Source organism: Letharia columbiana (assembly GCF_014066305.1).
Source record: "Letharia columbiana isolate WasteWater2 chromosome Unknown Sc0000007_s0, whole genome shotgun sequence".
Classification (NCBI taxonomy): Eukaryota; Fungi; Ascomycota; class Lecanoromycetes; order Lecanorales; family Parmeliaceae; genus Letharia; species Letharia columbiana.
Window position 1 is genome coordinate 213435 of NW_023501043.1, and position 13390 is coordinate 226824.

Consider the following 13390-nt stretch of genomic DNA (forward strand, 5'->3'; position numbering starts at 1 on the left):
ATTGAAGATTTGATGGTGGAGTTTGAGAATTAATGATTGTGGGGTAAGGCTTAGCGTATGCGTGTGGAGCGGGACTTCCCGTACCGAGAAGTTAGACGAATTCCCTTTCTCAGGTTGCAGTCATTTGTTGACTCAGCTCACGACTCATATGTTTCTCTACCAATGCTCTTATTTATCGCCAAAAGCCCCCCGAATCTCTCATAACATATTCCACATTTTTCGCCCATTACCGGTACAAACTTACAGTCAATCTCTGAACCGACTCATGGCCACCGCTTCTCGACAGCCCCCTTGGCAGCAGCCCACGGCGCCTGATGCTGATCTACCTAGATTAGTTGTCTACAATAGCCTTACCAGATCCAAGGTTCCTTTTGTTCCCATTGACTGGAAGACAAAAAAGGTCTTGTGGTACAACTGTGGGCCAACAACGTGAGTGTTGTACTAGTCTACATAGAGGATTTTATTCTGATCGAATCAGATATGCCGATGCTCATATAGGCCACGCCAGGTAAATTGCTATTCTTCTGTTTCTCATTCACAGGTATCTTATCTACCTCCAGAAATTACATGTCCACAGATATTATTCGAAGAATATTACGCGACTATTTCAAATTCAACGTGATACTTCAGATGAATTACACTGATGTAGACGACAAGATCATAGGTATGCAAATTTCGTAGCAACTTTTTCCTACCTCATATCGCAGCCTGGAGTGCAAGATTGGTTTCGGGAGCAGAAATCACATTATGCCTCTGCGGGTTGTCTCATTACTCTGCCTGTACTGAAGGAGGAAAGCTGACTCCAAAATCTTACTAGTACGAGCTCGACAACAACATCTGCTCCGAGTTTTTAAACAGGAACGATTAGAGGCTACTTCAGATGTTACTGGAACCAGACTTGCAGCCCTAGAGGCGTATCTGACCAAGAATCTACCAAGAATATCTCAGAGTACATCTCCTGAAAATGTTGAGTCGGAGATAACAAAGCACTACTCTGCCGTGCTGTCAGGGCATCCATTGGATCCAGGGACCCTTCCAGGAGACAGAGAAGCCAAAGTCAAAATGCACATCAAAACCGCTCGTGGTGCATCAACCGCAATAGGTGGTCTCGAGCAGGGGAGAGACCTATCAGAGGACAATCTCGCAGATCTTGAGGACGTCATCATGCCGTGGCTTGATCAGAAGTTCGGGTCTTCCGTCGCTGAAAAAGCCATATTTTTGGAGTTAACGAAAAATTTCGAAGAACGCTTTGAACAGGACATGGTAAATCTGAACTGTCTTGCTCCTGATATAATTACTCGCGTTAGCGACTATGCTGCTCAAATGTGAGGCACTTTTCGAAGTTGAAGTTCTTCTCCCTCTACAGGACTGCTTTTTGAGTCATGAGACATGTTGCAGGAGTAATGTGCACCTTTTGTTACACTATTTACTATCTGGATTTCTGTTCTTCGGATCAAAATGATAATAGAAACGCTGACCCCGAAATGTACTAGTGTGAAATTTGTCCAGGTAATCCAGCAGAATGGATTCGCATATTCTTTAGGAGGCTCCGTCTACTTCGACATCGAAGCTTTCGAAGCTGCTGGAAATACCTACGCTGTGAGTTCGAGCAACTTTTCATTCTTCATCTTGAAAAAATATACTGACTCCAGAACCATTCAGCGACTCGAGCCGTGGAGTCGACAGGATGCCAAGCTCATAGCGGAGGGAGAGGGATCGTTGACAGAAGCAGCGTCGGAAAAACGATCGACTGCGTAAGGACCGTTTCTGATTTGTTTCTTTTCCCTTTGCCCTTTCTCGATTTTAAAGACCTTTTCAAGGATAGGCACTTATGTCTTGCTCCTCGAGCATACCCTCAAAGTCAAGGATTTGCCCAAGAGGAGAAATGCTGATTCCGATGTAATGTAGCGATTTCGCTTTGTGGAAAGCGTCCAAGCCTGGTGAGCCGAGCTGGGACAGTCCTTGGGGAAAAGGCAGGCCGGGGTGGGTATGTACTTCCATGCCCATCCTTCTCGGCAGATACCACGTCATCATAAGCTCATTACAGACCCTTTTAGCATATCGAGTGTTCTGCAATGGCGGTCGATAAGTTAGGTGATCGGATCGATATCCATTCCGGTGGAATTGACCTCTCATTTCCACACCATGATAATGAGATCGCGCGTGAGTCATCAGGGCCGGTTTCACAACCCAAATTTGACACCCGGAGAGGAATTCTGACCCCATAATTACTTAGAAAGCGAGGCATACTTCTGTCATGGCAAGAAAAGCCATCAACAATGGGTTCAATACTTGTACGTAGTTGCCGCATGATTCCTGTCTTCCATGGACCTCTATATTGGAGCAGCAACGCTAACTCTGCACTCTCCACCAGCTTTCATACCGGCCATTTGTAAGTTCAACCGTGCCCTGCTGAACTTTTCACAGCTGACCGATAAATACTGTCAGATCGATCAGCGGTGCTAAGATGAGCGTGAGTAATTCTAAAGTCTATCTTTCCAAAGGCCAAAGCTGACTAAAATATCTAGAAATCTCTCAAGAATTTCACGACCATAAGACAAGCACTCAACAGCGGAGATTGGACTCCTCGCGGGCTGCGAATTGTGTTTTTGATGCATAGCTGGAGCGATGGTATCGAAATAAACGAGGGGTCGAAAGACAAGGGCTCCTCTTGGGAAGAGAAGCTAAATGTGGGCCTTTCCGCCTTGGCCGTTTCTGCGCGGACTGACCTTGCTTAGAACTTCTTCATCAATGGTAAAGCCGTTTTGGAAGACCCTGATCATGTCGGTATCAAGGATAGCAAGCATGATCTTGACGGCGAGCTTGAGAGAAAGAAGCAGGAGACTTACGAAGCACTTTGCGATTCTTTCGACACGCCTACGGTAATGGACAATATCTCCAGATTGATCACAGCGTATAACACTGTGGACCCGTCGACTGTATCCCAGGCCACGACAAAGAGTATCGCGTTTTGGGTGACTGAAATGGTAAACATGTTCGGGCTTAATGGAATCGCTACTCCTGAGACCGCTACCACCATTGGCTGGTCAGGAATCGACGTACCAGAAGGTTCTAAGCCAATACTCATCAGTCTCTCGAATCGACGTGACTCTCTCAGGAGAAAAGCGAAGGCAGACGCGGTGGTCAAAGATGATTTGACCCCAATTCCCATACCAGTTTCTTCTCACACATTATCAGAGGCACAGACAAGGACTCGTGCGTCTTTTGCGGAAGTCCTCAAGAATGTCAATCAAGACATAGACGCTCTGGACGCCACCAAAAGCGCCAAGGATCTCTCCAAGGATGTCCTCCGCCTGTGCGACAGAATTAGAAATGTTGATCTTTGGGATAATGATGTATATCTTGAAGACCGCGAAGGCAACAAGCCAGCCTTGATCAGGCTGGTCACTAGGGAGCTACGAGCGACGAAGGAGCAAGAGCAAGCGCGAGAGCGGAAGAAGCAGGAGGACAAAGAGAAGCGGGAGAAAGACGCAGCTGCAAAGGTTGAGAAGGGCCGCTTGAGTCACAAGGAAATGTTTCGATCACTGGAATTCAGCGCCTGGGATGATGATGGGCTGCCAACGAAGGATAAAGAGGGAGAGGAAATCTCGAAGAGCAGGAAAAAGAAGCTGCAGAAGGACTGGGAGAGGCAGAAGAAGCTGCACGAGGTATGGACGGAGGCACAGAAGAAGTAACGGTGTGGGTGTGTAGGGAAGAGGCTTTTGGTCGTGGTGGTGGCAGCTCGAGCTGATACCCCTGAAACGCATCATTAGAATTGTGATATGAATTCTTCTGTCGGCTACCAATCGTCCTACTTCCGTGATTCAGTTGTAGTTTTTAATCGAAATATCTAATTGAGGAAGATTTGCTTGCCTTGAAAGGGTGCGGGAGGCCGGGATGCTTGCATGCAAGATGACGACCTTTGTACCAAACATTGATACTTTCCAACCCTCTGCCTTCTCTTCAACCTCGTTATTGCCCAACTAACGGTCGACCACAACAATACAGTCGTCATGGTATCGTGACAATTCTCGACGGCCATGGGGTTCGGACCGTCAACCCTCTCACACAATGATTTTCTACGCTGCGATCGCTGCTGCCCTCAGCTCAACAACCATTCGTGTTCTTGCATACGTCTTCTTTAGATGGGTAGCTACCCTTGGATCATGCTTCCGCTGCCTCTTCACCAGCTAATGTGCCATCTACAGATACCAGGACACCAGCTCCCTCCTATCATCTACGCGGCATCACTAATCTACCTCACCTCATTCCTGTTTGTCCCGATCCTTAACAGACGTCCTGCTAGAGCGAGCACGGGAATAGTGGAGGATGAGAAACGCGAGCTACAGCCGGTCCGATTGAATAGAGCAGGCAAGAAGAGCAAGTCAGAGACCACGATTGAGCTCAAAATCAATGGGAAGGTCTACAAGACCAAAGACCCGCACGTGAAATGGTTGGAGAAGGGCCTACATGTCGTACGAACACTTTTACTGGGATTGCCCAGCCCCAAGAGCACTCTATACAGCCTGGTCACGCTAAGCATTAACGTCTTGTTGGTATTGGGCGTGGTGGATGTGGTATATCGCGGACCGATGCTCTATCAGAGTCACGATCTTTCTTTCGCCAGAGTTGGCTTCGTATCTGATACCAGCGCCAAGATTCTGGTCCGTGAGCCGGATGTTGCTCAGGTGCCTATCTACTTCTCTTACAGAGGAGCACCAGGATCGGGAGTGGACGATGCGTGGAAGTCGGCAGGACAGGTTTACCGGCTATCAGAGGAGACGGACTTTACCACTACTTTCACTCTCAAGAAGCTTCGACCTTTGACCAATTACCAATATGCGGTGTCCAATAACCATACTGGCTTCCTTAAGACTGCTGCTCCTGTTGGCCAAATGACTGTCGGTCGCGGGACATTCACCTTCCTAACGTCCAGCTGCATCAAGCCACGATTTCCCTACAACCCGTTTTCTCACCCACTCAACATTCCTGGCTTGAAGCACTTGGCCAAATGGATTCCGGAACTGCACGCATCGTTCATGCTCTTTCTAGGTGACTTCATCTACATCGACGTCCCTCACCGGTTCGGTACCGATTCAGAAACCTATCGTCGGGAGTATCGCCAAGTCTACTCTTCTCCTGACTGGCCTGCTGTTTCCGACTCCCTGCCATGGCTACACGTGATTGACGACCACGAGATCGCTAACGATTGGGATAAGCAAAATGCTGATCCTTATCCAGCGGCAACGGACCCATGGAATCTTTATCACGCGTCTCTCAACCCGCCTGCTGTTCTTCCCAACGCTTCTTACTTCCAGTTCACCCAAGGGCCAGCGTCCTTTTTTCTAATGGACACTCGCCGCCATCGCTCCCCCGAATACCCAGCACTCGCTCGCTCTCCTGACAAAACTATGCTCGGCGCTGCACAGCTATCTTCGCTACTAGCCTTTCTCAAACGCGATGAACCAGCGGGAGTCAAATGGAAATTCGTCATTTCATCCATCCCATTCACACGGAATTGGCGTCTCAACTCCGCAGACACATGGGCAAACTACCTCCATGAGCGTCGAATCATCCTCGAAGCCATGTGGGATGTCGGTCTCCGCGGCGACGGCATTGGGGTCGTGGTCCTCAGCGGCGACCGTCACGAGTTTGCAGCCACCGCGTTTCCACCTCCAAAGGACGGGAAATGGCCGCTAAGTGCTACGGTGCATGAATTCAGCACGAGTCCTTTGAGTATGTTCTACTTGCCCGTGCGGAGCTATTGGGAAGTGCCGGGTGAGGACGATGTAGACGAGGTGTGTATCAAGTACGCGCCGGACGGCAACAGCAAGTTTGGAGCTGTGGAGCTGGAGGAGGTGATGGGTGGGGAGCAAGGTCTGTTGCGGTTCAGGCTCTTTGTTGATGGGGTCGAGAGTTGGGATTACGTGCTAATGACGCCGCCGGCTGTGAGAGGGGGAGGGAGAGGGAAGGATGCGATTTGGGGATGATGGATGCCGCGATCAAAAAGTGAGGAATGGGATTTGCCTTGAATGGGTTGGACGTGATAGAGAGATACCCAGCATATGGCGCTTCGAATGGCGCATTCGTAGCAGGATACTCATGTGTAGATAGCTTTCTAGTGTTAGAGAATGTAGCTTGACTTTTGACCCCGTCCTACCCAAAAATTGGACGACTTCCGTAGCTTGTAAATTGGGATCTTGCCTATCCCTTGTCCTCGCCTCGTCAATACCTCTACCCCGGGATTTCACTACCACGGCCCCGTCGCTTCGTGAAACTCCAAAATTTCGAGCTTATGATGCTCAGCTCTGGCTTTCGGTGGTGGATAACGATTCTGTAGTGCCGGTGCTTGCTTCTAACTCCAAAGATTTCAACCATTGCGAAGACCCATGCCACCGAATGCTCTATCCAGCTCGTCCCCAGCAGGATCTGCACCTGCCGTACCCCGACCCTCGTCCCGCGGCCGCTCATCCTGCCGATCCATAAGATTGGCACTCCGCACTTGCGCACCACCTTGCGCACCACCCAGCGTCGCTGCCCCAGCAACAACGCTCCCCCTCTCCGGCTCCAAGATCTTCTCCTCCCTATCCAACCATCCGGGCGCCAGCCTCCTCTTCTCGGCCAGCTCCTGCTCCTTCAAGCCCTTCTCCCACTCTCGGATCGTCTGCTCGGCGTCCTCCTGCGCTTTGTGGATGTGCGCTTGTAATGCCTGGCAGGAGGCGATGATCTCCTCGGGGGACGCGGCGTGCCCGGAGGGCGAGACGACGTATTTTTCGCGCTCGCTGCCGGAGGGGTCGGCGGTTGAGGAGGGGGGGAGCGTGGAGGGGAGAGGCTTGTAGGTGTAGGGGAGGGTGGTGGCGGTGGGGAGGGAGATGAAGGGGGAGACTGTTAGGGGGATCTGGGCGAGGATGGGGTGGGATCCTGGGACGGTGTCAGTTGGTGAATAGGTTGGTGAAGGTCCAGATTCGAACTTACTGCTGCTGTACATGTTTGCTACTTTTGTAATGTGGGGATGTCACAATGCTCGCTCAATGGTGGAACATAGCAGCAGAGATCTGGATAAAGGCTAGCCGATAGATCGGACGATTTAATGGGAAACCCGTTATTCTACAATTATGCATTATCTCGTTCCGAACTTCCACTATGAGAATCCTGTCGAGGTCGTGTGCATAAAGTAGTGGGCGTCGGAATGGGCAAGGCCTCGAACGTTAAAGCACTTTAGATCTCGATGAGGAGGGTTCCCTCGGGGGCATCTTAAGTGGTACTGCCTTGTAGGGCGTGCGCTAGCTGCCCCGCGGGTGCTTGGCGGAGTCTAAGCGCCCTCGGCTGCCTTCGAGGCCAGAGGCATGAACAAGCAGGCTCGCAAAATCCCTTTCCCACTTGCACAAACATTCTATCTTTTCAGCCTCATCCTCCAAGGAATCAGGCAAAATCTTTGCCTTGACACGTTGAAAGACTCTGACGCAGAGGTGCAACATCCGCCCTGCCTGCGCTTGACCTTTTCAATTTCCCCCCTTTCCCCGGCAATCCCCCACCTTTTGACAGCGCGTGCGCTCGTACTTTAGATTCCCCGGTTTGCCATCAGTACATCGACCGAAAGCACCAGCCACACGTGCCCCTGTTAGCAATACATACCATCCAGTGTGGAAACGAGTATGACAGCAAGGCCTTAGAAAAATCAATCCTTTTCCGTCATCGTCTTTGTTACCTGTCGCTATCCTGATTAACAAGCGGTCAAGCACCGTTCGCAGTGGCGTTCAGTGACTCCGCCGTTACCCATGACGAGTCCATCCAATAATTCACAGCCTTTAGTCTTGGCTCAACTCGAAAAGATGGACGGAAACACACCTAAGAATAACTTCGAGGTCGCCGCTCGCGCTATGGAACACAAGAAGCCCGTACCAGAGATAGATTTCACACTGCATACCATGGAAGATGGCCAACAGGTCAGCACACAAGAGCGGGTCTGTAAAGGTATGCTGAAATCACACCGGGAAATCAGCTGCCGTTACTAACGTCGTAATCCAGATGTCCAAGCCCCCGCTTTCAAGCCACCCACAGAAGAGCAATTCCGTTCTCCACATGATCGCAACAAGCCCAACCTTCAATTTCTCAAACAGCACTTTTATCGCGAGGGTCGATTGACCGAAGACCAAGCGCTATGGATCATACAAATGGGGACAGAGGTGCTGAAGAGCGAGCCTAATCTGCTGGAGATGGATGCGCCAATCACGGTCTGCGGTGATGTCCATGGACAATATTTTGATCTAATGAAACTCTTCGAAGTCGGGGGCGATCCAGCAGAGACTCGATATCTGTTCCTGGGAGACTACGTGGACAGAGGATATTTCAGTATTGAAGTAAGTGCTGCCATTTCTGTTCAGTAGCGCTGCTACCCAATTCAAGAGCACTCAGGCTGACACGTTCAACAGTGCGTCTTGTACCTATGGTCGCTCAAGATATGGTACCCAAATACTCTATGGCTGCTCCGTGGGAATCACGAGTGCAGGCATTTGACGGACTATTTCACATTCAAGCTTGAGTGCAAGCACAAGTACTCCGAGAGGATCTACGAAGCGTGCATGGATTCTTTCTGCGCGTTACCCCTTGCCGCGATCATGAACAAGCAATTTCTGTGTATACATGGAGGGTTGAGCCCAGAATTACATACCTTGGATGACCTCAAAGGGGTAAGTTGCGCCAGCATTTTTGAGATGCGCAGTCGCTGATAGATTTAGATTGATCGATTCCGCGAGCCTCCTACCCATGGCCTGATGTGTGACATTCTCTGGGCAGATCCACTTGAAGAATTTGGCCAGGAGAAGACTGGGGAATTTTTCCTCCACAACCATGTCCGAGGGTGCTCCTATTTCTTTTCATACCCTGCTGCGTGCGCCTTCTTGGAGAAGAACAACCTCCTGTCTGTCATCCGCGCCCATGAGGCTCAAGACGCTGGCTATCGGATGTACAGAAAGACTAGGACGACAGGCTTCCCAAGTGTCATGACCATCTTCAGCGCACCCAACTATCTCGACGTATACAACAACAAAGCCGCGGTTTTGAAGTACGAGAACAACGTGATGAACATCCGACAATTCAACTGCACACCACATCCCTACTGGCTTCCAAACTTCATGGATGTTTTCACCTGGTCCCTACCCTTCGTTGGCGAAAAGATTACAGATATGCTGATGGCGATCTTGAACACGTGCTCGAAAGAGGAGCTGGAAGAGGATGTTACCCCATCTACTGTCTCCGCACCGGCGTCGCCGCCTATTGAGAGAGATACCGAAACCGCTGATGCCAAACGAAGAGCAATCAAGAACAAGATCCTCGCCATCGGTCGCCTCTCTCGTGTGTTCCAGGTACTTCGTGAAGAGTCCGAGAGGGTTACCGAGCTTAAGACAGCTTCTGGCGGCAAGCTGCCTGCTGGTACACTGATGCTGGGTGCCGAGGGAATTAAGCAAGCCATCCACAACTTTGAAGACGCGAGAAAGGTGGATCTGCAGAACGAGAGACTACCTCCTAGTCATGATGAGGTCTCGAAAAAGAGTATTGAAGACCGAAAGCAGGCCTTGCAACGAGCGAACAATGAAGCGGATAATGATACAGGCTTGGCACAGGTTGCCAGAAGGATCAGCGTGTAAGTCATTTCAAACTGTTACTTCGCTACCACGATTACTGATCATGGTATCCAGTTCCTCTGGTGCGGGAAGGGGCAGGCGCCTCGGCTCATAGGTCCTCTTGCCACAAAGCGAAGCTACCGCTTCCATCCCTCCGCTTGCCACCGTGCGGTCACAAAAAGTCTTGGCACCTCCCTTCTCTAAACATCTCCTGCTCATCTAGCACGGCACGGCTTGTGTATTGATGATGGTCTACATAAAACGCTGCGTAGTAAAACGGTCTGAGGTGGCATCGTAACGGGCTCAGGACGGGGCTTGAGCAATGGACATTTCTTTCATGATTCATTTTGTAGATAGCTGGATCACGAGCACTATGATACTTCGTTAACAAAGTCCATAAGTGTTGCATTTTTTTCAGGTCGAGAGTAGTCGACAGAAGGGCACGACCTCTCCCCAACACAAAAGTCTTGCGTCTTGATCCGCAGGTGTACTGTTTCCTCAACCGTCCCGGCAACAGAAGCGCCTACAGACCAGCTTCAATGCACAAAGCTACGTGATAGCGAGAAGTTTTCCTCAGTAAACGCACACAGCAGGAGATTGATCTCTCACTTCCCTTTTCATGAGGTAATGGGGGCATATTGATGCAAAGCCCGCTAAGCGTTTAATATGACCGAACAAAAGCCGAATTTATGGAAGACCACACGCGCTTTTCCAGATGTCAACTTTAGATGCCTCCCAAATTGCCATTGATTGGCAAGGCAGTCTATTCGCTATCCCTCTCCTCATGGCCTTTCATATGTCGATCATGCCGCTACAAGCAGGCTCGTGCTCTTTGCAGTGGTGCTGCAAGGTTAAAACCCCAGGGAAACCGCAAGGCGCGTGGGACGACTCTGCAATTAAGGACAGCTTCAACGACTGCCTCCATAACAGCAGTCAACGTCAGACGGGATATACCCCCTAGATTCTTGCATCTGCATGAGTCGTTGAAGGCTCTCGAGACCGAAGCGGCAGTCTACATCAATATTAGCCAATTGCGCCTGGCTTTGAGAGGCCTCGAGTCCGAGAATGCTGTCACGCGCGTCGCTGGTAAGTCTTGTTCTAATGGCAGCAATGATTGATCTGAGTCGCTGATGCTAGAGCAGTGCTGGGTCTGAACGGGCACAATGGACCTCGAAGGCTGGCGAGAGCCCTGCTGGCGGATCCTTTAGCATCGGAGCAACGGTGGGAGAAGCAGCTCACGGCAGACGACAACGATGAAAGAGCTATACTTCTGCGGTAAGTTCTCAGTCCTTTAAACCAGAATAACCATCACCGCCCTGCTTACTATGGCTATAGCTACGGGGAACAGGCCGATGTGGACGACCGACATCCGCTCGTGAAGACACTATTCATCCCTTCTACAACATTACACATCCACAATCTCGAAATACTTGTCCAGGCTAGCTCGGCTGCGGATAAATCATATGGAGAAGCAGGAGCAGCGAATCTGCTGGTGCCCGGGTTAGAATCTCAAAGCTCAGCCAGTGGCAGGCTTTCTACGGTAACATTTCCAGTACACAAAACGGTCATATACCAGGAAGGATTGCAAGACCTGGGCAGTATACCAAAAATCAACTTGCATGACAGGAGCATTTTCAATGTTATCATTGACTGGTCCTGGAGTACTTTACAGCAACAGAGCCAAAACGCCCAATCCGTCTCCCCAATCAACCTGGCGCTCGGAGAAGCAGCCATTGAAATCTTTCGGCAATCGCTACAGCGGTCGGTTGAGTACGAGCATTTGTGGTTTGATGCCGGAATGCCCGGTATGACGGCATGGATGTTGGATGGCACCGAGTCACCGAATGGCGGCATCAAGCCGGCAATACGTGGACTTCTTCAGAATATATGCAATAATACCAAAAAAGCAATCGCTCAAGAAGATGAGTCAAGCGCCCAGCGACAGAAGGCTTCGACTATATCTGTTGCCACGAAGAACATCATCGAGCAAGGTATCTCCATCTGGGCAGAAAACGCCCACACTGAACTACGTGATCGTCTTAACAGCGCGTTTCACAGCAAAAGCTGGAGACGGATCAAGTGGTGGAAACTCTTCTGGCGCGTTGACGATGTAGAATATATAGCCTCAGACATCCTCCACAAGGCCTGGCTGGTAGAGGCGGAAAAGGAGATGATTTGGATATCTGGCCGCATCCACCAGTCAGGACTACTTGGGCCGCTTAAGCTCAGGCCAACGGCAGTGCTCGACCCGGATGACGAGCAGACGCTCGGCGGCCATCCCCCCGCACCTCGAGTGTCTGATCTTGTCGAAAGGGTTCCGAACTACGAGGTTGTCGAGGACCAAGTCTTCCAACACCCATGGTTGCAAAACATCTACCGCGCTCGTTCTGCTCTTTCCCAATTCACCGTTCCTCCTCTTCAATCGCTTTCACAGTCCCTTCTACTCCAGACCATATCCACCAATGCCCTCACCTCCTCCCTTTCCGCGCTTCTCTACTTCTCAATCTCTACGACATCTCCGTACGAAGCAGGTGCTATCGCAGCCGTTGGTCTAGTCTGGTCATTGCGAAGATTGCAAACGAGATGGGAAAATGCTAGGAGTACGTGGGAGGCGCAGATCAGAGAAGATGGAAGGAGAGTCCTGAGGCACGTGGAAGAGGTCGCTCGGGAGACTGTTCGTGAGGGTGGTATGGGAGAGGCTGATGAGCTTAGTAGGGAAGCAAGAAGGGTGGCGAGAAATGCTGTTGCCAGAACAGAGAGAGCCTTGGAGGAAATAAGTTCATGAGTTGACTCATCATTGCACGCACGTAGATACCCTTAGAAGTCAGGATTAGGCAGACGCTGTCCCACTCCAGACCCAAGGTTGGAGTCTCAGATCCCGTGAATGGTGCGAAAAGGGGTCGGCCACCATTAGAGCCGGTCTTTGCTTGACCTTGTCTCGATTACTAGCGATGGCGAAGCGTCGACAATCGAGCTTCTTAGACATCAATAAGATTTGGGAATAAAGACAACTATTTACGACTTGGCGTCGTCATCAAAAAGCGATACTTTTGTATTCATGGACTTTGATTATAATACTACACGAGCGGCCCATCGCAGATTCCGTCGACGCCTACGGCACCGAAGTTGGATGTTTCTTTCCTACCGGATCACCTTCTCGTTCGTTTGTCCAGGGATAAGGAAGGGGTAAGTTGCAATTCACCATGCCGACGCCCAAGAGTGTCGAGATTGGAACGCGAGGTGAACGCACGGATGAAAGCGGTGATGATGTCTTCAGCGCTCAGTGAGGGCGGAGAACATAGATAGAGGCATCCGCCTTCTCTCTATCGAACTTGTTCTGGCCTGCATGAAACGATGCTGGAGCTTTCAAGCTTATGTGTGGGCCTCGCTCGAATCATTGATGTAAACCCTTCGGTTCCAATACGAGAGGGTCATCTAGACGGTGTCCTTGGCGATGGGAACGTCTTCGACGCTTGTGGAAGCGAAAGGGTCGGAGGGGGTCAGGGATCTCTGACGGGATATACTGAGAAGGCCGATCTAAAGACTGAAGTTCCATTTGACGCAGTGGCTTGATAAGAAGGGGATAGGTTTCGAAAACTCGACGAGCGCTGTTCGTCAACGTCTTTGTGCTTGAGAGTCACTGACCGTCGTAGCTCGGAAATGGAGCGGTTGGGGAACGCCATGTAAGTAGATTTAGCGTTATCAGACCTTGGGGATTCGGTTCAGGGCTGAGCCATGCGGCCACTTCCCTGAGGATGGCTCACCAT

The 13390-nt window shown here is 50.5% G+C and overlaps 5 protein-coding genes across 5 annotated transcripts; 4 read left to right on the forward strand and 1 right to left on the reverse strand.

Moving 5' to 3' along the window:
• Positions 1-630: 630 nt before the first annotated feature.
• Positions 631-3695, forward strand: HO173_003108 (uncharacterized protein; the record flags this gene model as incomplete). Its single annotated transcript, XM_037305036.1, has 11 exons — positions 631-664; positions 818-1325; positions 1494-1599; positions 1663-1754; positions 1909-1987; positions 2058-2163; positions 2237-2294; positions 2375-2392; positions 2449-2473; positions 2529-2690; positions 2739-3695. 11 exons carry the CDS (start codon positions 631-633, stop codon positions 3693-3695), a joined length of 2145 nt encoding a protein of 714 aa, XP_037167901.1.
• A 376-nt stretch (positions 3696-4071) lies between these two features.
• On the forward strand, positions 4072-5990 carry HO173_003109 (uncharacterized protein; the record flags this gene model as incomplete). The annotated part of the gene is made up of 2 exons (XM_037305037.1): positions 4072-4149; positions 4209-5990. The coding sequence occupies 2 exons, from the start codon at positions 4072-4074 to the stop codon at positions 5988-5990; spliced, it is 1860 nt and encodes a 619-aa protein (XP_037167902.1).
• A 380-nt stretch (positions 5991-6370) lies between these two features.
• HO173_003110 (uncharacterized protein) lies at positions 6371-6988 on the reverse strand (the record flags this gene model as incomplete). The annotated part of the gene is made up of 2 exons (XM_037305038.1): positions 6371-6921; positions 6976-6988. The coding sequence occupies 2 exons, from the start codon at positions 6986-6988 to the stop codon at positions 6371-6373; spliced, it is 564 nt and encodes a 187-aa protein (XP_037167903.1).
• Positions 6989-7832: 844 nt separating this feature from the next.
• HO173_003111 (uncharacterized protein) lies at positions 7833-9738 on the forward strand (the record flags this gene model as incomplete). The annotated part of the gene is made up of 5 exons (XM_037305039.1): positions 7833-7974; positions 8029-8360; positions 8433-8690; positions 8739-9643; positions 9699-9738. 5 exons carry the CDS (start codon positions 7833-7835, stop codon positions 9736-9738), a joined length of 1677 nt encoding a protein of 558 aa, XP_037167904.1.
• Positions 9739-10351: 613 nt separating this feature from the next.
• HO173_003112 (uncharacterized protein) lies at positions 10352-12408 on the forward strand (the record flags this gene model as incomplete). The annotated part of the gene is made up of 3 exons (XM_037305040.1): positions 10352-10709; positions 10766-10898; positions 10959-12408. The coding sequence occupies 3 exons, from the start codon at positions 10352-10354 to the stop codon at positions 12406-12408; spliced, it is 1941 nt and encodes a 646-aa protein (XP_037167905.1).
• Positions 12409-13390: the final 982 nt, after the last annotated feature.